At 40.9% G+C, this 21056-nt stretch overlaps 1 protein-coding gene across 4 annotated transcripts in view; it reads right to left on the bottom strand.

The window, feature by feature from the left end:
• znf385c (zinc finger protein 385C) overlaps nucleotides 1–21056 on the bottom strand; it is a 144671-nt gene that overhangs the window by 27129 nt on the left and 96486 nt on the right. For all 4 annotated transcript variants that reach the window (XM_087839961.1, XM_087839963.1, XM_087839962.1 and 1 more), the window contains one exon: nucleotides 3228–3370. In XM_087839961.1, the coding sequence (XP_087696087.1) occupies nucleotides 3228–3370 (143 nt within the window). The remainder of the gene's footprint in view (nucleotides 1–3227; nucleotides 3371–21056) is intronic.

The following is a 21056-nucleotide window of genomic DNA, read 5'->3' as shown; positions in this document are numbered from 1 at the left end:
GCTGTTTCCTTTTACCAACTGTAGCCTGACCAAGGTAAACCTAGCTCTTCCTGCTGCCCTCTGTCCACCTTAGAAAAGCAGGCTGCGCACAGCCGTTTGTTTTAGGAACTGAAGAATGTGTCCATTGTCTGTCTGCAGCCATCCTGAACCGACTGCTATAAATGCGTCTTTTGTCCAAGCCCTCGGTTCTCCCCTGCCATCCTAGTGCAGACAGAACTTATCCTGCACCGGGTGGCTGAGTCCGTGATGGGCTTTCAGGGTAGATAGATAGAGACAGAGAGAGAGAACGAGACACACAAAGGGATGAGGAGTGAGGGTGGAGCAGCGGGAGGATGTAAGAAGGGACACCAGGGGAACCGGAGGATATTTGGTTTTGGAGACAGGTGCATTCATCTTCCCTCCTGCACACGTCTGGGACAATGTGTGCCTTATCAGGGCTAAGAGAACCCGGGGCTCCTCGTTGAATGGACTTTGTGATTAATGCCACAGCTGCACTGTCAGACTGTGTATTATGGGGGCTAATCATCTCCTCCCGTGACTGAAGCGACACTGATTTGATGTTATTTCCGTGGTTATCATAATTTCTGCATTGTGGTTGTGGTAGATTCCAAGTCCTACTGCGAGTTGTATTCTATTTAACAATGGCAGACTGAACAGCATTGCGACTCCGTAAAAACGATTTCCTTTGTACTACCTTGCCGCATTCATTGGTAATCTACTGCCTTTTCCGTCTCCAATAGCTTTTACTTATATGGATGCTTTTATTTCTCTAATAGGGAAGCATAATGTGCAAAACTAAAACCCCAAATTAGAATGGTGAGGCACAGACATTGGTTGGAGAATAAAAACAGCAATTTTCCCATTGAAACACAAGAGAAACACAGACAAAACACTGACAGACACCTACCCCACTGCCTCCACCGCTAATATAAATACATGAGGTTTTAGAGGAGTGAATGTTTACCACGCTGCTTTTGCTCCTAGCATGCTCAATCCTCCACAGGGCAGTATAGCCGACTTCATGACCCAAAGCAGTAGGCGGTTGAACAAATGAAAAAAAAACTGCACTTTTCACACAGGCTGGCAGCCCCCTACATACACAAATACACATCATAGAGCAAACATTTATGTCTCATCCACCCCCTGACACATGTCCTCCATTGTTAAGAACCAGCCAGCCAGATGACTGAATCTCCCTCTTTCTCATCCTACCTTTTATATGTACAGTTTCAAAAGGTGTAAAAGTGTATGCAGAAGCTAAATCTCTAACTTATACTCCATTTACAGACCACAGAACTGGAAATAGTTTCATATTGCAATGAAAGGACTGAAAACACTTGGACAATGTGGGCACACTCTTCTACACACACGCAGAGTGGAAAAGTAGGATCAAAGAAATCAAAAAAATGCTTGCACACATACACACTTGAAATGACAATGACCAAAGTGCTGGAAAGTAAAGGATCAAAGATATAAGCTTTTAATTCCAGAGACTGAGCAATCAGAGTCAATGTGCTTGAAAACTGAATGGTTTGTGGGTGATGTTTGAAACAGAGGCTATTTTTACACATAAACTGCAATCCTGAACTTCCCTAGACATTACCTAATGTGTGGAGGAGAAAGTGAGAAGGCAAATGTCCAATACAGTGTGATCGGACGGGATATTAAATAGTTTTTAACCTCCCAGTGCACTCTATAGTATATCTACTTGTATTTTTGTGACGATCCAAGCAAGTGGCCGTCACACTCTACAAGCTCTAACCCTGTCCTAAAGTATTTCCAGTAGTGAGAACACAGCTGACCTCGACTAACTCTATCTGCAGGAAAGCCCCAAGTAGCAAAAATATGGTGAAAAGATCTTTAAAAGACACTGAAAACATCTTTGCCAGATGTCAAAACAATCTTGGGAACAGGATGAAAAGTGAAAGAAGAAAATCTACATTTGGATGAGAAGTGAAAAAGAAAAACATTTCACATGTCTCTAAATTCCTGAGACGGACTGTGTGTGTGTGTGTGTGGTCATTTTTCACACAACAAAACCCCCAAAACAAAGCAAAGACACAGTTTGTACAGTCTTATTGGGCTTAAAAGTCAATATTTGGGGGCTGTCTATGAGTTATAGTGTTCTATTGTCTTCTAACAAGCTATGCTTTTACTTTATTTGCAGTATGTTTAAGATCATTGGACAAATAAAGCTGTTGCCAGTGAGATGCTTACCAGATGATAATGCGTGGTAGGTCAAAATCTGACAGTAGTTTCTGTCTTCATATGGAGCAGATGCATCACTCAGGTCCTGTGTCAGGTCTTTTCTTATTTCTTAAGGCCATCATTTTCATTTGCAGCAGATAGTTTTTCAGGTCTTCCACATCTTGTTTTTATTCCCCGCTTGTCCAGTTTCCACAGATTGTTTAAGCTTGCAAGGCTTTTCTTTGTGAATCATCTTTTTGGTGGAAAAATACTATTTTAAGCCTTTCAAACTATGTTATATTTGGCCTTTTCAATAAATAAATGGGGAAAAAAACTGTGTCCCTGTGTCTCAAATGTAAATAAAATGTCAATCAAATGTATTTACAAATACACACTTGCATTATTTTAAACAATGCCTGCACGTCTACCCAATTTTACATTTTAAACCAAAAATAAATCAAATATAGTGACACAAGTCACCAAAGCAATATTCAGAGGTCAAACCTTGCTTCATTAAAAACTGTAACCTAAAGCTAGGATAAAGCCTGGGCACAGCACTGGAGGCTGTGGTCTAGCAGGGAAAGTATTGATATAGTGACAAACAGAATAGCTGGCAATAATGACACAGCTTTATAGGCCTGTATTTCTTTGTAACACCCCCTGATATAAACTGAGTTGGCATGAGGGGCATATTGACACAAAAATGATGACGTATGTGTACAAGTACCACGACCCTTATACCATAAAAGTAGTCATTCTGCCACAGAGAACGAAATCAGGCTAATCTGTCTCCTGTGAGTTGTCTTCTAATCAATACCCTTCAGTGTGTGATTTTTTTTTAGCTGATTAGATTTAAAAAAAAAAAATTGGCCTTGCCTCAAATTCTGTGTAACTTTCAAAGTATGTTTTGAAAGATGAGACAAAATGTTGAACTGTTTTTTACAGAGTATTGCTGACAATGAACATTGTTCTCGAATGACTTATTTTTCAGTCCAGTTTATCTAAAAGTAAGGTTTATTATGAAGACCCACTAGACTCACCGTATTAAAGTTAGGGAACAGGCTAAGTGGGGAGGATCCATTGAGTCTGAAGGGCAGGAGGTGTTTGAGGTCGAGCTGAGGCTGCAGAGGTCGTCCTGGGACGGGGAGGGAAGCCAGAAGTGGGCTGCCCTGGGCCGATGTACCTGGACAACACAACGAGACCGATGTTAGAAGTTAAGAAGCATTATGAAATGTTCACATGAGAGATATTTCTGTCTCAGTGCAACTATAGGAGAGCAACTACACTGCTGGCTACGAAGGGGACAAACGCAGTGCTCAGGGGAGGCCTGACTTTGATTTATTTGATACCAGAGGCACCATTACACCTCCAGCTGTCACCAAGCACTCACTGTGAAACTTGTCTGTATGTGTACACTTGCATTTGTGACTAGGCAGGCGCTTGTACTTGGGACAACACGATGTGTTTAAAGACGTACCTGTGTGTTTGAGGGTGGATGGGCAGTGTTAAATACCCCAATCACCTCAACTATCCATACTCATCCCCCCCAAAGGACACTCACCTGCCCCTTATGTACATGCACACACATACACATAAACACATTATTTAATTACTGATTTATTGGCTAAGAAAAGGTGCCTGCAAGAGGGGAAGATAGGAGTTATCGGATTTCAAATGAATCAGGGATGAAGAGATTTCTAATTTTCCGCCTGGCTGCATTTCAGTAGACCGGTGTGCTCAGCAGTGTGCAGGCACTTATCCCAGCAACAGGATCAATCATTCGATGTCAGCTGCGGGTCACGGCGGCCACCTGAAAGTATGCCTATCATGTGAGCTGTTGTGCCATACACATTTATACTGAGGTAGTCGCACACAGAAAAAAAACCCCAATCACCAACTGTAGAAAAACATCAGCACCGCAGAAATACAAAAGCTTGACAATAAAAAAGAATCCTTTAACTCTTTCCCCAATAAAGACGACATTTGAAGACATCCCCAGTACCATTAACGGCGTGTTTTCACACCTCAGTATGTATCAGTGAAGATGTGGTTTGACAACCATTAAAATGGTTTCTAGGATTTTCCCAGGATAGCTGCATAGGCATACACCACCCTCACTAACCTTTGACGATAAAACATTAAAAGCAATGGAAATTATTAAGATCTTTGGTCCATGTCTATGTAACTACATAACTATATACATTGTCCAATATCCTACACATTCAGTACATGATTCTTTTAGCATCCGCTTTGAACATCATTGCTAGAAAGACTAGACTGGATAAAATACAGAGCTATTCCACTCACAGATCACCAGAAGACTGCTCAAACACTGCTACAAAGCCATCACACCCAACAAAATAACAGAAGCTGTCAAAATAAAGCGCAGTTGGTGCTCTGCAAAATTTTGTGTTGGTTTTTTTCTTGCTTGTTGTGGCATCTTTGTAGAACCTTTTTTCTCTCAAAATTGCTGTCAAGGTTGCGGTACGATGTTGATATAGCTGTATGGCTTGTGTGAAGCGCGGAACACAGTGATAGATGGGGAATCTGTCAGTAGTCTGGCCCATGGCTTTTTGCGGCTTGGCAGGATTGGCAGTTATGTGTGTATTTGGTGGGTGGGGGGCTGAAACACTAAAGCCTTGAGCATATGCTCCTCAGCACTGGGCCCAGGCCTGCCTTTGCCATGTGTGGGATCTCCTCTGCTGTCTGTCTGACACTGAAAGAGTCAGCACAGGACGGACGCAGCCTACAGACACGTGGGCAGCAGCCGGCAGGGGATCGCTCCTACTCGCAACATGCACAATCACACAGAAAAACAAGGAAAAGCTGAGTCTTCTCTTGGCAGGACTATCAGAGGAGAAAAAAAAAAGCTAGGCTCGCAGGGAGGACAGTTATCAGCTGATAGTGCTTCCCCACCTCTATGTGACTCCCTAGGCAGCTTATTAAATCAGGGGCTGGCTGTTTGCCTCTTTGGATGATAACACTGCAATGGACGCACAGCCTGAATCCTGGCATGTACGACAGCAAGCGAGGGAGTGTGTGCGCTCGGCTTGCATGTACTACACGAGAATCAAACATACACAGTAAGACATATAAACAAAACTGCCTACGCACATCTGAAAACAAATAGCTCCGAGGGCAAGCGGGAAGTCAACACACACACAAATACACACATGAAATTGCACTTGACGCATATTGTACGGGATTTTACTAGGACTACTTTTTAAAGCAAGTACATCCCCAATTCTTGTGTTTGTGCGTGTGTATGTTAGTAAGGACAGTGGATTTATTTTTCTTTTAGCCTTCTACTTCCGTTAACCTCCCATCACTCTGCAAATTTTCCACTCATGTGCGTGTTCCTCTACATATGCGTTTGCTTGCATATGCGGTTAGGTGCACATATGCTCTTTCTGTCCAAAGTTATGTCTGCATCAAGGCTTAGATTTATTTATGCCTCACTTGTGGCCCAGACAACCACTGGCAGTTGAGGCAAGGCCTGAAACCAAATGTCCAGCCTCGTTCTCTCTCCCAGATGACTTTGCTAACGGATCTGACTGTCTCTGCCAGTCCTTCCCCAGGCAGGCTCCCTCCTCCTCCTCCCATCACAACAGCGCATTCCTCCCTCTCATGACTCACTGGGCTTGGTTACACAACAGCCACCGTCACATTGTATCTACTTGGATATGTGTGTTTGTGAGGCGCATTTGAGTCGTGGAATTCAAGCAGCGATTTTTCAATTCTTTTCTACATGCACACCTGAGAAAAATAACGGATTCTAATGTATACATGCAGGCACACTGAGCCGTCCCTCTTTCACGATTGCAGAATTAGCCCTTCAACCCCCAAGTCCTTCTACTGTAATTCTCTTGTCAGTACTCCAGTGCTCTCTTAGGTTTCTGACAAATTGCCTTTTCTCACATCTAAATACCCCATCTCTCCTCAGTGCTCTGCATATATTCTCACTGCTGAGCAGCACAGGGAAAGAAAAGGAGAGGGTCTGGGAGGAGAGAAAACCTTTCTATTTGTGGCCCAGTGTAATTATGTGGATAGCTGCTGGCACAGCAGGGTCTTGAAGTTCGGTGAGTGGATCTCCACCTTCTTTTTCTCCATACTGTTGTTGTCCAAGATGACATAAAATTTCACCTGAGATCAACTTGCTCCAACCAGGTGCCCTTTAAGGTTGGACATACAATGCATGATTCACCCTAATTGACCCAAGCCTTTAATTCAATCTCAGATATCAAAAAACTGGGCTGGCAACATTTATTCCAAATCTGCAAGGTTAACTAATATTAGTATCTAAATTTTAGGGTTTCATCAAACTTTGTCCTCAGCCCTTTGGCGCCGTTGTGAGTCATGGGGGCCCAGTAGCAGGAAACTGACCATTCTTGCTGACAAGCTCTCCAGTTCACAACTCAAAGGTTAGACTAAGAGAAACAAAAAGTCTTATTATGAAGTTTCCTATGGAGCTTGGTGCAGAAGGAAACATGATGAAATCCTTTGCCTAAGAACATTTTAAAGGAACATATCAGAGATGTATTTGTCCAAGTCTCCAGTTTTGCATCATTTTTATTTTTTCTTTGTAGAGTGGGATCACTGGAGTAAAAACCTTTACTTTACAATTCCACATATGATTTCCACATATTTAGAGGACATTGTGTACCGCATCCCTGACGCTCAGCTGTGGCTGCCTGCTGAGTAACAGTCAGATTGTCAGTAAGACCTTCATTATTAGGCCGCTGATCTGATTATCCAGCTGTGATGATGAATATCTACATATCTGAACTTAAATGAACATGGATTTGCAAGGGAAATTGCTGACTGGTGAATTGATGAGCACTAAGTGCAGGCACAACGTGAACATAATTACACCGAACCATGCGGATGCTTCTTTTGTCACTTGCCAAGTACATATAATAACCTCTCTTTTGATGATGTTTAGCACGGTCTTCATAATTCAGTCAGTGACTGTAGCCTTCATGTTCCTAATACGCACACAGTCGAGCTCTGACACGCACACTCAGAGTCATAACACGATGTGGCTCATTGTGCATCTGCCACACTGTTGCCACACTGTTTCACCATCCCCCAGTCGCCCTGCGAACTTCCCAGCGGCTGCTGCCCTGCCTCAGAGGTGCTGATGGGACTAGATCTGACAGCATAGGAAGAGGCAACAACTACAACTCTGTGTAAAAATAGAGAAGTGGCGCTTTTTAGTTACAGTAATGTAACAGAACATCTTTTTCACTGACGTAGGAAGTAACCCAAGACATGCTATGCATACAAACGACTGCTTCAACTGCTCTATGCTTGGAAACTGTAAATCAGGCTCATAGTGTATTAGAGGTTCACGGCTATTGGAGGGCACAAACTGACATTGCGCTGCCTCTGGATGTCACTGACAGACAGAAAGAGACAAAGATTGGAGAGAGAATCCAGGGTTGAGAGAGATAAGTAACTCCTAACAGCCAATTAGCTTCTACTCGGTCAGGTGGTGGTGTGGGGGCCACTGAGGGAACTATTATAGTCTGGACAAGAACATTAAATACAATCAGCTTTAATTAAAGATCCCCACTCCCCCACCACCCGCTCCTTTAGTTATGCTGATAATCTGCAAGATAAGCTGAGAGATGTGGCTGGACTGATTACATGAAACACTAAGCAGATCATGAAGGAACTTCACTTAGCAATCCATTAAGCCAATTTGACCATTTCCTTAGCGTGAAATACGATGACCTGTATGCTTCTGTCCACCGTGATACGAACACTAGTATTACAACTATGAGCTGCAACTGTTTTTGCTTTCAACCAGACCTTTTGGAGATTGTTATGTGTGTAAGCAATTTCTGTGTTTCAGCGAGAAAGTAGAATATATTCTCAGTGGCATGCAATTAATTTTTTTCCCTCTCCAAAGAACCCTCTCATTTTAGCTCCCCTGCTTCCCCATCTCTCATTTTTCCACCTTAGCTTAAAGCTTTTTAAATTTGTTTATTTGAATTATGCTTTTGCTCTTTTTTTCAGGGTCGCTCGGCTTGCCGTGCTGGCTGCACTGTTGCTAGATATTATGTACTGAAGTGTGTAAGTTGATAACTGTTTGTGCTACACATGGCAGTTTGTATTTCAGTGTGTGTCAGAGCCATATATAGTTTAGAAGGTAAATATGTACAAGGAATATTTGAACAGCGCAGAGTCCCAACTCTTTGATTTCTGATGTCTGAATGGTGAGGTGTGCTTGTCCACTAAGAATTTTTATGAGTATTAAATTCAATCTCAGCACAGTTGCTTCTTTTATGTTTTAAGCTAATCTACTCTTTGAAAAAATCTTTCATATGTAGTTTTGGCCTCCTTTCCCCTTCTTTCCTCTGGATTGCAGAAGGTGGCAGCCTGCTCCATGTGGCCTGATTATATGCAAGGCTTAGCACAGGTTGACCCCCGACTGAAAATAGAGCATGCTTAGGAAGAGAGATGACTTTATAACTTTTTTTCACATGCAATTTTAGAGGAAATATTCAAAGTCAGACCGTGAAAGTTTCGCGTTTACCTCTCTGTCAACCCCAGAGCCTCACCTGTACTCAGCTAGCCTTACTGTCCTACTTCACTGGGGTCATTTCTGTAATTCCCAACACAAAATGAAACAATGTATGAAGTAAGTTAAGTATGCAAAACATTTTTAATGTTTTATAGGCCTCAGGCAGATCTTTTACAGTTTAAACAAAGGTATAGAGAGAGCTATTTTTTGTCAATAAATAAAATATGATCTGAGAATTTTCTGGGGTACAGCCTTTGGCTTCAGCATCAACAGTGCTTCATCAGACAAACATACTAACCAAAGCCTTTGCTGTAATTTGTTTATTCATATTCCATTCTAAAAGTACAAAAAAAATAGCTTAATTGTCTGTAATTTGTGTCTTTTTTAATATTACGGTGTTATAATAATAATAGCTAGTCATGTGTGAAATTATAATATCTCAAATGTTCTAGCTAGTGGCAGGTTGCAAGCTATTATTCCTAAATTTCACATTCAATCTAAAACATCAGAAAGGCTTTCAGGAGTGTGTTTAGGTTTACAGTATTTGGCTCCGTTGTGAGTCGTGGGGGCCCAGTAGCAGGACCTTGTGGAGATGCTTCTTCTCCTGGGGTGTGTCTGTAATGAGTTCTGTCAAGCAGTGAGCTGTGCTCTGCTACCAAACCCAACCTGAGCAGAGGCAAGGCCCATCTGTCAAGCAGAGACGATAAGCCCGGAGCCATCAAGAGACAAATTGCTCGGCTTCCCCACTGTGAGACCCTACGAGGCAGTCTTCTAAAGGCAAGCAGCAGAGATGCTTCTGATTCCTGATGCTACACGGGAAAAAGGAGGCGGAGAAGGAAAATATCAAACACATTCATTTATGCAGATGGTGCCGTTGGCCAGTCATTGCTCTGATGCAGCAACAGCAGCTGTACACAGAACTTCAGTGTGACTAAAAACCAGGAAAAAAAAAGCAGGAAAGAAACATTATTTTTGTTTCTTTGCTTTTAAGCCGGAGGGTGAGCTGCTTTAATAAGTCCCCCACATATTTCTTAATCCCATCACTTTGGCTTTCAAAAATAATGACAGCTGTTGGACCTTTCCCTTTAGATGAAAACAAAACTAACTTTAATAAACAGATAGAGCTGGAAAGGTGAAAACAATCAAAGGTATAATTTAAACATATGTCTGAGAGTCAACATTAACCCCCCCACCATCCACCATCATTACAGCGAATGACATTACTCCAGTTTAAAGAGTCACATTAAAAAACAAACAATACTGAATAAAACATTTCAAAGTTGTGCCATGCTCCTAAATATGCAAAAACCTTTGGCTAGAAGCAGCGCAGGATTGACAGGAACTCCGATAAGGTTCATTTCCACAGCAAATTGAATCCTTTGTGGAAGTGGGATTAAGTACATAGTTTTTTACAGGAATAAATATCAAGCTGGTCAACCAAGCGTCACGCAGCTATCATGCCAAGTGTGACAACTCATTATAAACTGATTACGGTAGATATGCTAGGTGAGCCGGACTGTTTGGATCTTCAAGTAAGGAGGATGCCTTGTAAAAGAGTAAATAAGGACAAGACAGAGGCAGCTTTCTAATTTTAACTCCCCAGCTGATGAGAGATGCAAGAGATGAAACATTCACTCAGACACTAAGATGCGGGACTAAAGGTGCTTATGAGGCTATGACAAAAGGGAAAAGAAAATGAAGTTGTAGCTATGTTAAACACAGTGGAACTATCCTCTCCTGAATTCCCCACTAGACGAGCATCAAGTCGCATCGCACACACACACAGAGGAGAAAAGCCCTTCACAATTAATGATTCATTTACAGCCGCAATTCGTGTGAGATTTGTAAGAATCGCAGGCAAGAACATTCCCTTTATTTATATAAATGACAACAGCAAAGTGCTTGCAGAGAGAATTGTACTGTACGTTTCTTGTATATTACATTCATTGTTATGCAAAAGAGCTTCTGCAAAGCAGGTTGAATTTGCAGTCAGTAAATTGCTTTGCAGAGCAGATTTTTTTTTTCTTGCCATCAAATGGACCCGTGATCATCTAAATCCATTCCACCTGAATTTGTTTTTCACAAAACGTCTCTTTCCTCACTCATTCGCCTTTCACTAGGGTCTTTGTTTTAGACATTTCGCATAACACGCCTAATTTAAATTCTGCTATCAGGCAAGTGTCTACGGCCAAATTAAAACTTAATGGAAATGTGTACTGGCTATAAAAAGACAAAAGGTTTCCTGTTCGTTTTAAGTCTTAGCTGTAAGGCCAAATCATTTTTATCTTCTTTTACCACATGCACATAACAGGAAAGTCTTATATTATTTGAGAAGGAAAAGTGCAGTTACATCAGGGGAGTAAACGTGGCTAAAAAAAAGAAAGAAAAAAAGTCCTCCAGCTGTTAGCACAGTGATAATTCCTTCACAGCTCACTTACTTTAATGGAGGTTTGAGGAAAAACAAACTCAGTAGCAGCTCAAATATAATTTAAACCAGATATGCAGAAAGAACTGATATCTTTGACGATTGAACAGATGGAATTTTTTACAGTGACCTAGTGTCCACATCCAGGTAAAAAGGTTAGCTGAAGAACGTGCTGGTGTTAAAAGCCAATTACCCCTGACTGCTTTGGAAAGTACCATCACTCGCAATCAGTAGCGACCTTGGGAATTGAACTAGCTAATTTTGCCCAACCTGGGCTGTAATTGTTTCAAATCAGCCTCATGCCTCAGCATCACTGCCAGGCTAATTGCTCATGAGCGGGAAGATTAATCTACAGAAGCACATCTGTGGGACTTAATTTACGGGTCGCAGTGCCATGCCTTGTGGATCCATTAGACTCATTTGGTTTTCAATCCTGTACAGCATATGCAGCTAAACAAAGGTGAAACAATGGTGGGAAATTGCCAGGGAACAAGCAAACACAAGACCCACACTGCTAAATATTTGTACATAGTCAGATTCACGCAGTGCACAGCCCTGGTTATCGACCCATGCATAGATACGCGTAATGACGACGGTACCAAAACACCAGCATCCGTGAACATTAGCTTATGCGAACAAGAGTGGTTTTTGAATTGACATCAGACAGTACATGGTAAATGGTCTGTATTTGTATAGCGCTTTACTTGGTCCTAAGGACCCCAAAGCGCTTTACACTATACACAATCATCCACCCATTCACACACACATTCACACACTGGTGATGGCAAGCTACAGTGTAGCCACAGCCGCCCTGGGGCGCACTGACAGAGGCGAGTACAGCTGTACTCCTCCCCAAAATGAGCCGTCTCTTATCAAGTTCCTCCCTAAACACCTGCTAATGAAAGACACAACTCAGCTAGGATCAGACACAGTAAACAGATTCTTACAAAGCAGGAAAAGCATCACTGTGTGACAAAGGTCAGCACTAAACCTGAAAAAAGATCAGTGATTGGATTGTGAGCCACTTTTAGCTTGAGAGAGGACAGGCCATTCAGGCTCTCTGAAGAGAAACAGCTGCAAGTTGCAAATTGGAAAGCCTTTGTGAGAAAGGGCTCTGCCCTTTGTTGTCTCTTTCCTCCTCTCCTCAAAGAGCTGGCATGCAGATGTCTCCTCTCATTCCTCGCGTGTAATTACAAAGATGGGAGAAGAGCATAAAAGGATCATTCCTGATATGGCATTGTACAGCAGGCGGAGCACACCCGGCAGCTGGCATGTTTTTAAATAGAATTACTTCACTTTCAAAGCAAAAGACTTAACACTGCACTCCTCTGCTGCAGCCACTTATTTCCTTTTGATTGCTCAATACGACGTAGCAGACAGGATAATACGATTGAAAACAATCAATGTGATCACCGGTGGTGGTGGTACATACCTTCGACTCTAGTTATAGAGTGCTCTTGCTTTGCCTGGGTGCAGAGAGGAGACATGGGACTGAGCAGATAAGGATTCTTATCAGAACATGTGCAGGTGTTTAGCGGAGCAAGGCTATAACAGGATTCTTAAGTTACTACTGGCTGGCAGGATTTCATTTGATGGCAGAAGTAGGAAAAGAAGTGCAGATGGATGGTGAGGTGGAGGTACAGAATGGAGTGAGCTGGTGGCCTAGGTGTTATAATTGTGAATCCCCCCCAGAGTGCCGCAGTACCGCATGTCTTTGACACCTGCTGGTGTGGTGATAAGAAGTGAAAACCAATCACTCCAGCTACCCGCCAGCCCCAACTGGCAGCTTGCTGCCTCTCAGCTTGCTACTTGGGTATTTCTCTCAAATATAACTGGCTTTCTTTTATAGGTCAGCTCCCTCTGTAGGCTGACACCTCAGGATCGGAAAACCAGAGACGAGAGGTGAGGTTATATGAGGGGAGACTACTAAAGGACAAGCGAGATGCTTATTAGTTTACAGTACACAGAACCACCTCTATCTATCTATCTATCTATATATATATATCTATATATATATATCTATATATATATATATATATATATATATATATATATTATCCAATTCACTGCTGCAGGAGGGCTGGGGCCTAATACAGCTGTAATAGGGCAAAGACAGGGACAGGGTACACACTAGACGAGTTGCCATTCTAACAAAGAAAGAGACAACCACTGACACCTATGGCCAATTTAGAATCACTAATTAACTTAACCTCATGGATCTCTTCAGACTGTGGGAGGAAGCCAGAAACCCAAAGAGAACCCACACAAGCTTGAGGGAAACATGTAAACGGCACACAAAAACTCCTCAGTCGCTCCAGGATTTTCTTGTTGTTAAGCAACGGCACTAACCACTGCTTCACCATGCCGCCCTGTTATTAAACAAGGATGAGTTTTTCTTAATCTCAAAACAAATGAATAGGTCTTGTCCTCACTTCTTGTTTACAACCAGAAATACTGTGAAAATGAGAAAAAAAAATGTAACCAGCTCTACCATTGTAAAACAGATTAAATGGTTGTGATATGCTACACTAAGTCCACCCACCATCGCTGGTGGCAACTGTATGACAATTATCCCTCCCTTAGTCCTAAACAGAAAGCTGAACGCTTTATAACAAACCAGGAAAAATCCAACCTATTGTACTGATGACAGAAGAGCAGTTTTTATTGCACTGATCCAAGCGTGCTGTTGTTGTGAAACATTGTGCATGCAGAGTGGAGGTCTAACCTCAGGTAACGAGCTTATGAAACTTTAAATTGAGACAAAGTCACCAAATTTAAGTGGTTTTGAAAAAAATAAACAGTTTAAATGGGGAAAGAACAGTTATAGCTCTCTCTTACTCCCAAATTATTTGGAGTTAGTTGCTTTTTCTCCCAAAGTAACTGCACCGGGATTTATTTCATGCAAACAACCTATGACTGAGAGTAGCAAGACCTACATTAACTTAAAGATAACTCATCATCATCACTGTGTTCTGTTTCACTGAGCAGGATGTGCACATAAATGAGTAAGTAATTGTTTTCCTTTGGTCTTCAGAGCACTGGTGGAAAACTCTGTTTTGCCATCTCACCACAAATTCAGTATGGAGGGTCACTCCCTTAGTTTCCATATGAGGAACTCACAGGCCTCATATCCCTGTGAGGCAGGACCAACTACCCAAATATAAAAGTAGAAGCATAACCCACAGAGGAACTGTGACTTCATTCTGTGCTGAGGATGTCATTACTTTACTATGTCTCTAGTTTGTTTGATGCTAAATTGAGGTTCAAAGTCTCATACATAAATCCTTAAAGAGTAGAGGTGGCCTTTGTTTATGTGAGCGAAAGTCTAAAAATGCAAAACGCCGTGTGGGGCAGAAGATCTTTGTGCCATTACGGACTGCCATTTCAAACTAACTTTATCGCCCGCAGAGGTCAAGGACGTGCAGTCTGCCTCTGAGTGAGTCCTTAGACTCTCCCGAGAGAGCGTTTCTCATTAGTCTGATTCCAGCTGAGGATTATAATGCGAATCCTTTGGATGAATCTTTGCTCGTCACGGAGAGACCATCAGCTGTTCCAGTCAACCAGTGCAGAGTCCTGAATTATTCATTTCCTGTTTACAGCAGGCGACAGGTGCGTGACCTCTGTGATGAGTGCCCTGGTGTCTGAGAGAAGAAGTGACAAGGGAAGGAAAGGAGGGGGGAAAGGAAGCCTCGGAGGGACAGAGCTGGAGATGAGGAGGACAGTGTGTGTGTGTGTGTGTGTGTGTGCATGTGTGCGTGTGTGTGTGTGTGTGTGTGCATGTGTGTGTGTGTGGGGGGGGGGGGATTCAGAGTAAACTGCCAATTTGTAAGAACAGGTGCATGGTGAGGTTTGGAGTTGGTTTTGCTTTTCAAGCTATCACATTTTTTCATGCTTTTACTTTTAATTCCTTGGCAAGAAATAAAGCCTTTAGCAGATTTTTCCCCTGAAAACACTGCAGTGATTTCCTGTTCTGTGGGATTTACAGCAAAACCCCTTATGTGAAACCGGCTGAAATGATGTGCAGGTTGCATCATTATAAATATTACGGAATATATTTTGAAACACTCACTATTTTAAAGATCATTTCTATACACATATGCATTTACTTTTACAGTTATTCAACTTGGAAGGCATTTATTTCAACCAAGACCTTGAAGTCAGCCAAAGACCTGATTTAAGGAGCATAAACATCAGAGAATAAAGGCTTCTTTACACATTTATTGGTAAGTTATTGAAGCAAATGGTATACTACGCATAGCTAAAGTTAAAATGGCAGCGATGTCTGTCAAAATTATAGTTAATATTTTGTACATCAATTTTAATTCAAGACTTTCTATTCTATATTGAGCAGTGTTAACACATAAACATTGACCATTTTGTTCACTGGAAAGGTGATCATATTAGAAACTCCATCCATCCATCCCAGTGTAAATAATCATGCTCAGACCTCCCACTTCCCACCCACCAGCACTTCTGGTGGTACACCAAGGTGTTCCCATGTCAGCAAAGAGACAAGCTCTGTAAGACATAGGACATGCCCAAAACACCTTACTTAAGAGATGCCCAAGAGGCATCGTAATCAGACGCCTAATGTGAAGGAGTATTTACTCTACTTTGAGTTCCTCATTCTCTCTCTCAAAGAGCCCAGACACCTTTATTTTACTTGGTAAAATGTGATTTAAAATTTGATTGTTATTCAAATAAAAACAAACTATGTCCAAGCTCTCCTAAACAAAATATTAAGTCACTGCTCTCATTTATAGCTTCTCATGTTCTTGCACATCCCCAGATATCTCATTTAGCATTGTCAAAACTCTGATTCAGGAAATGAACGATCTTGAATCTTGGCTAGCTAACCGTCATTTCAGATATCTAAGCTCACTGTAGATTGACTGGAATCATGCCGTCTGAATTATACCTCAGATCTGAGAAAAAAAAGCTGAAGTAAAAACTAGTCATATTTTTTTGTTACATAAATCTGAAAGAGTGATGTTATGAATATCTTCCCAGACCAAAAAACAAAACAAAAACAACAACACATAGTCAAGTCATTAAATTTTAAAACGACTTGTCATAACTGTGCAAAGGGTCGATATTAAAAGAATGCTGTGAAAAAGTAAAGTGGTAACAGCGCAACCTACGACATCGAGTGCACCATGTTTGACTGTTTAAACCTTGACTTAGAAAGAACAGAGAGTTGTTGTTCAACATAAGGCAGTCCAGACTCTATTTGATTTCAAATAGATGTTTACACGCTTAAAAGCACAGACTAATTTTCATGGTTGATGGAACACTACCTGCTAAAACGGATGTCAACTTATCATTTGTGAATATATGTGCACAAAAAGTATTTTTGCATGAGCAAAATTCGCTTTTCTGACCTGTTCCAACCACGTCAACTGTCCACAGTGAAAGACTGCGAAAGATGTAAACTAACAGTAGTAGCAATGACAGGTGGGCTGCCAGAAAGTTGCGTTTGATTTTCTAGTTCTCTTACTTTATAATGCATTTCCATTATGATAGAATGCTCTGAACTATATCACATAGTTGTATTTTTATTTTACAGTAGACTACTGGCACAAAAGCACATAACCCATTTCCAAAGGTTTGCTGACCATAAAATTAATTTACTACTGTTATAATACCATGTAGTAAAATACTGTATTATTAATGAAATAAGGGTGCATTCAGTTAATTTCTTTATCTATTTTATATCAAATATTGAAATGTCAGTTTTAGACTTTCATTACAGTGGTTGAGCTAACTTGAAAGAACCTTTTTTGAACTTTGAAACTAACATAAAGCAGCATAACAGGCACTGGATGTAAAGTATAGCTGTTATGGACAGTTTTATGTGTGTAAAAGAAGTACTAAAAAACACTATAAAAAGTAATATGACATTCCCTAAATGTTAGGCAGAAACTCAAAAGTAGCATAAGGGTTAAGAAGGTCTGTCTTGAAATGCACATCAGCGGAGCGCCATTTACTGTAACCTTTCCCTCGCCTTTTAATAACTGCCACAGAAACGGCAGAACCACGGATCACTGCCATTCACTAGGGTGCACTGAGAGTGGTAGTAGATGTCCTGATGCTTGTGGCTGCACAAAGGTGAAAAGTGCATCCGAACACGAAGTTGGCTTCAGCTCTTGCCGTGCTAAAGATGTGTGTTAGAATAGATGAAAATCACTACTGAGAGCCAATGGAATAGGTCAGGACAGGTAGACAAATAGAGAGGCTAGAGGCTGTTGTCGCAGATGATGTCAAAAACACAGGCAACCCATGGGGATTGTTTAGTTTAACGCCAGTGAAAAACCAAACTGAATCACAGGAATTCAATCTGGTTCACTCAGCCTGAACAATAGCCTGTGACACCTGATAGATTAAGAATAAGCCTCCCATTTTCTGCACACATATTCATGTGGACATCTGCATGAACACACACACACACACACTTGCAAGAATGCATGCAAAAGCAAACAAGCTCTAGACAAAATGATGAATGGATTTCACCTTCAGGCAACTGGGGAAAGAGACAGACATTTCTACCCCTCGGCCAATTCCTGCTTCAGACAAAATAACAAATGGCTGAATGATATAGTGAGCTGTCCCCCCTGGTTGCAAAATGGGAATGGAACCACAGTTTTGAGACAGCAGCTACAAATGGCCCATCTCTATAACCACCCTCTTTTTCTCTCTCTTGTTCTCTCAGCTGTGCATCCACACGGACCTTGGCACATCTCAAAGATGGATTAATCCCGATTGAAAGTTGCTGAAGTGTCCTCAAGCGTCAAAGCGTTACTACTTATGAGGAGAGAGTGTGGTGAAGATGATTCAAAAGTCAGAAAATAAGCTCTGGGGTCATTTAGGATGGACAAACACCCACAATGCAGGGATATCCTGTAAAGTGCACCACACTGCATTAAGCCCAATCATATTTCTTGACAATCTTCTTCCAGGTGTGCCTGTGGTAAGCCTTGGGCTACTGCTGTTGGAACGGCATGAATGCGATGCTTCTACCACTCATGCTGGCATGAATATCACAGTTCTGGCTGCCGAACGAAGCACTTCCTCCTCCTACATTGCCTCAAATGCTCTGGAACATGATTTTAATGTGGTACTGTAACATTATTAGTTCAATGTCAACACTCTCTAGACTCTAGACATGTGTAGAGAGTCCATTGAAGCAAACTGTTCATTTTAGCTGTAGCTATTAATAGTATAGTTTCACTGCTATTGTTTTTTTTATGTTAATTTTGACAGTATTGGCCCACTTCACACTTTATATGATCATGTGTCATGTGGGAAAACATAAATTTGGGAGAAAAGTGGATAGTCTTGTTGCCTCGCCAGAAGAAGGTAGTCGGTTCACATATTGGTGATTTTCATTTTGGGAGTTTTTAACACTTCTGCGTAATCAGTGTGATTTTTTTCTCCCCCTAAGGGCAAAATAAAATGCACAATATATTTTAAGCAAAAATTACAAAAAAAATGTCAGATGTTGCAAATATGATACAAATTAAAACCAATACATGCAAATTAATATTAATATGTAAAAAAATAAATAAACAGTAGTCAGAAGGTTCAATAAACACTCCATTTTCAAAAACATTTTATTTTCTAGCAATTATTTGATAGTTCAGGCTTTAAGGGTGAAACTAGCTGTGGATGTAAGGTGGAGGATGTGCTTAAAGTGTTTAAAATGAGGCTCTGTATAAAGGCATGATTAAAAATGGCTTGTAGTTTAAAGCGCTTTAAGTGATTAGTACAACTAGAAAAGAGCTACACATGCTAGCCCATTTCATTTGTATTGAAATTAAAACAAAATCTTACTGCAATTAACTACTGTTTTTTTAATTAGCTGTGATTGTGATACTATGAATATTGTCGATATCTTTTTATATCTATAGCTACATTATGCCCTATAAACATTAGTGAACCCACTGCCTACAAGAGAAATATAGTCAATTAAGAAAAACAGCTGCTTCTTTTTTTTGTACTTCTTGCATATTATATTTTTAATGAATATAAATATTTGTCTTAATGTTCAATACATTTTTAAAGTTATTGTTCTGTTCATTTTTATTTCCCTGAACAATTAAAGCATAGTGTATTCATCGTGTTTGCAATGTAAACCAAAGTAGTTGCCTTTCCTAATTTATATATGACAAAATGCATCTTTCTATTAAATCAATGCTAATTTAGATCAAAGCCACAATGTTGCATAAGCTACAATGTTCTGTTTATTTGGCTTTTCTGCATTTTAAAGATTCATATCATGAATATAAGCGCATTAGGACAGCATCTTACGTGTTACCTCATTCCAGACATCACATGGATCAACCTCATGTTTAAAAAGGCATCGAACACTATACAGCTGCTTCAGATGACAAGTTTTATTGACCCTTGGCTAACGTACTTTAACCTCGACTGGCTGTGCGGGCCTCAGCTAACCCACTTCAATCTGTCTGCTGTTGTCTGCTAAAACAAAGAGGATTTACCGTTAATCTGGTCTTAATAACAGCAGGAGAGCCTACTCTACACAGCACTCCAGAGAATAGGACTAATAAAGGAATCATGAGGATCAAACAGAGAACAATTACATCTAATAAAATCAGTTTTGTTGATTGACTACGAGAAAGAGAGCCGACGCAGGTTTTGATTGGACACGATTACACTCGAATGTATTTTTTAAGATCAGCTCAACAAATACCGAAGTTTAATAATATAACCACGGTATGATGTAATTAACCCTGTATCGCTGCATTTAGACTTGGTTTTAAGGTTCCCGCCATGAAATTCATCAAACAATATAGATCAAATGATGTAATTTTAACCTCAGCACTTATTAGCACCACTTTTAATGCAAGACAAAATTTCCACCACTTAATTAAGGTAATTAAGTAACTTGATTACAAACGGCAGCTTCCACCCTTGCTGACACAAGCGAGCAGAACCCTGCACGTATGAAATGGGTCTGAGTACCTAAATGGCACAAAGGCTCCTGATGAGGTGACAAAAATAGGTTTGATTATCAAAGAGAACAAAAACAGGATTTGATTGCAGTAATGAGCGAATGGTTTTAACAGGTGGAAGTATAGCCGGGGAAGTGTACAATTCGCAATCCCACCTCATTAGTAAGCAAATGAATTCAATCACCTCTCTTTGATAAGCGGCTTGATAAATCCCTGCAAAGTGGTGTCTGGCTTTGGCTGCAGCAAGCAGCTTTAATAGGTGCAGACAAACAAACCCCAGTCAATGAGGCTAGGGCTCCACAGGGAGTGAAAAGTATTTTTTTTTTTGTATTGGCTCCAGTAGCTCCACAAATTTTATTCATATGTCCCTCGAGAGAATAGCTGCAGTAGGCTTGTGTTCAACAGGAGGGTGGAAGTATCCAACGGGCACGGCTATGTCAGAAAATGTAAATCTAACAAGACAAGCTGGGTCTTCCATGGAATCTAAAAGAGAGCCAGTGCAGCTCTTTGAGCCCAAATCATCTACAATCTAAAAAATATCTGATCCCCTGCTAAAGTTTGCTCCTTTACAAAGAAACGAATGGTCTCTAATTTTTATGGAGAGACAGAGAATATTAACCGCAAATCCAGAAAATGTCACTTAAAGTTAAATTGGTGTTTGATCACATGGCTTAGTAGTTGGCAGTGAATCTTTTGTTGGCAAGCAAAGCAGTAAGACCTTTATTGTAGTTGGTCACAGGTTTACACACATCTCCTGAGGGATTTTGGCCTACTACCCTTTACAGAAACTTTCTAAATCCTTTAGGTTTCCTTACTGCTCCTTGGGAACTTGAAACTTCTGCTTCCTAAACAGATTCCAAAGAGGACTGAGGTCTGGAGACTGCTTAGGCTACTCCATGACCTTAATGTGCTACTCCATGAGCTTAATGTGCTTCTTCTTTAG

Source organism: Neolamprologus brichardi, chromosome 4 (genome assembly GCF_056152115.1).
Source record: "Neolamprologus brichardi isolate AB-2024 chromosome 4, ASM5615211v1, whole genome shotgun sequence".
NCBI lineage: Eukaryota > Metazoa > Chordata > Actinopteri > Cichliformes > Cichlidae > Neolamprologus > Neolamprologus brichardi.
This window is presented reverse-complemented; position numbering and strand designations above follow the sequence as displayed.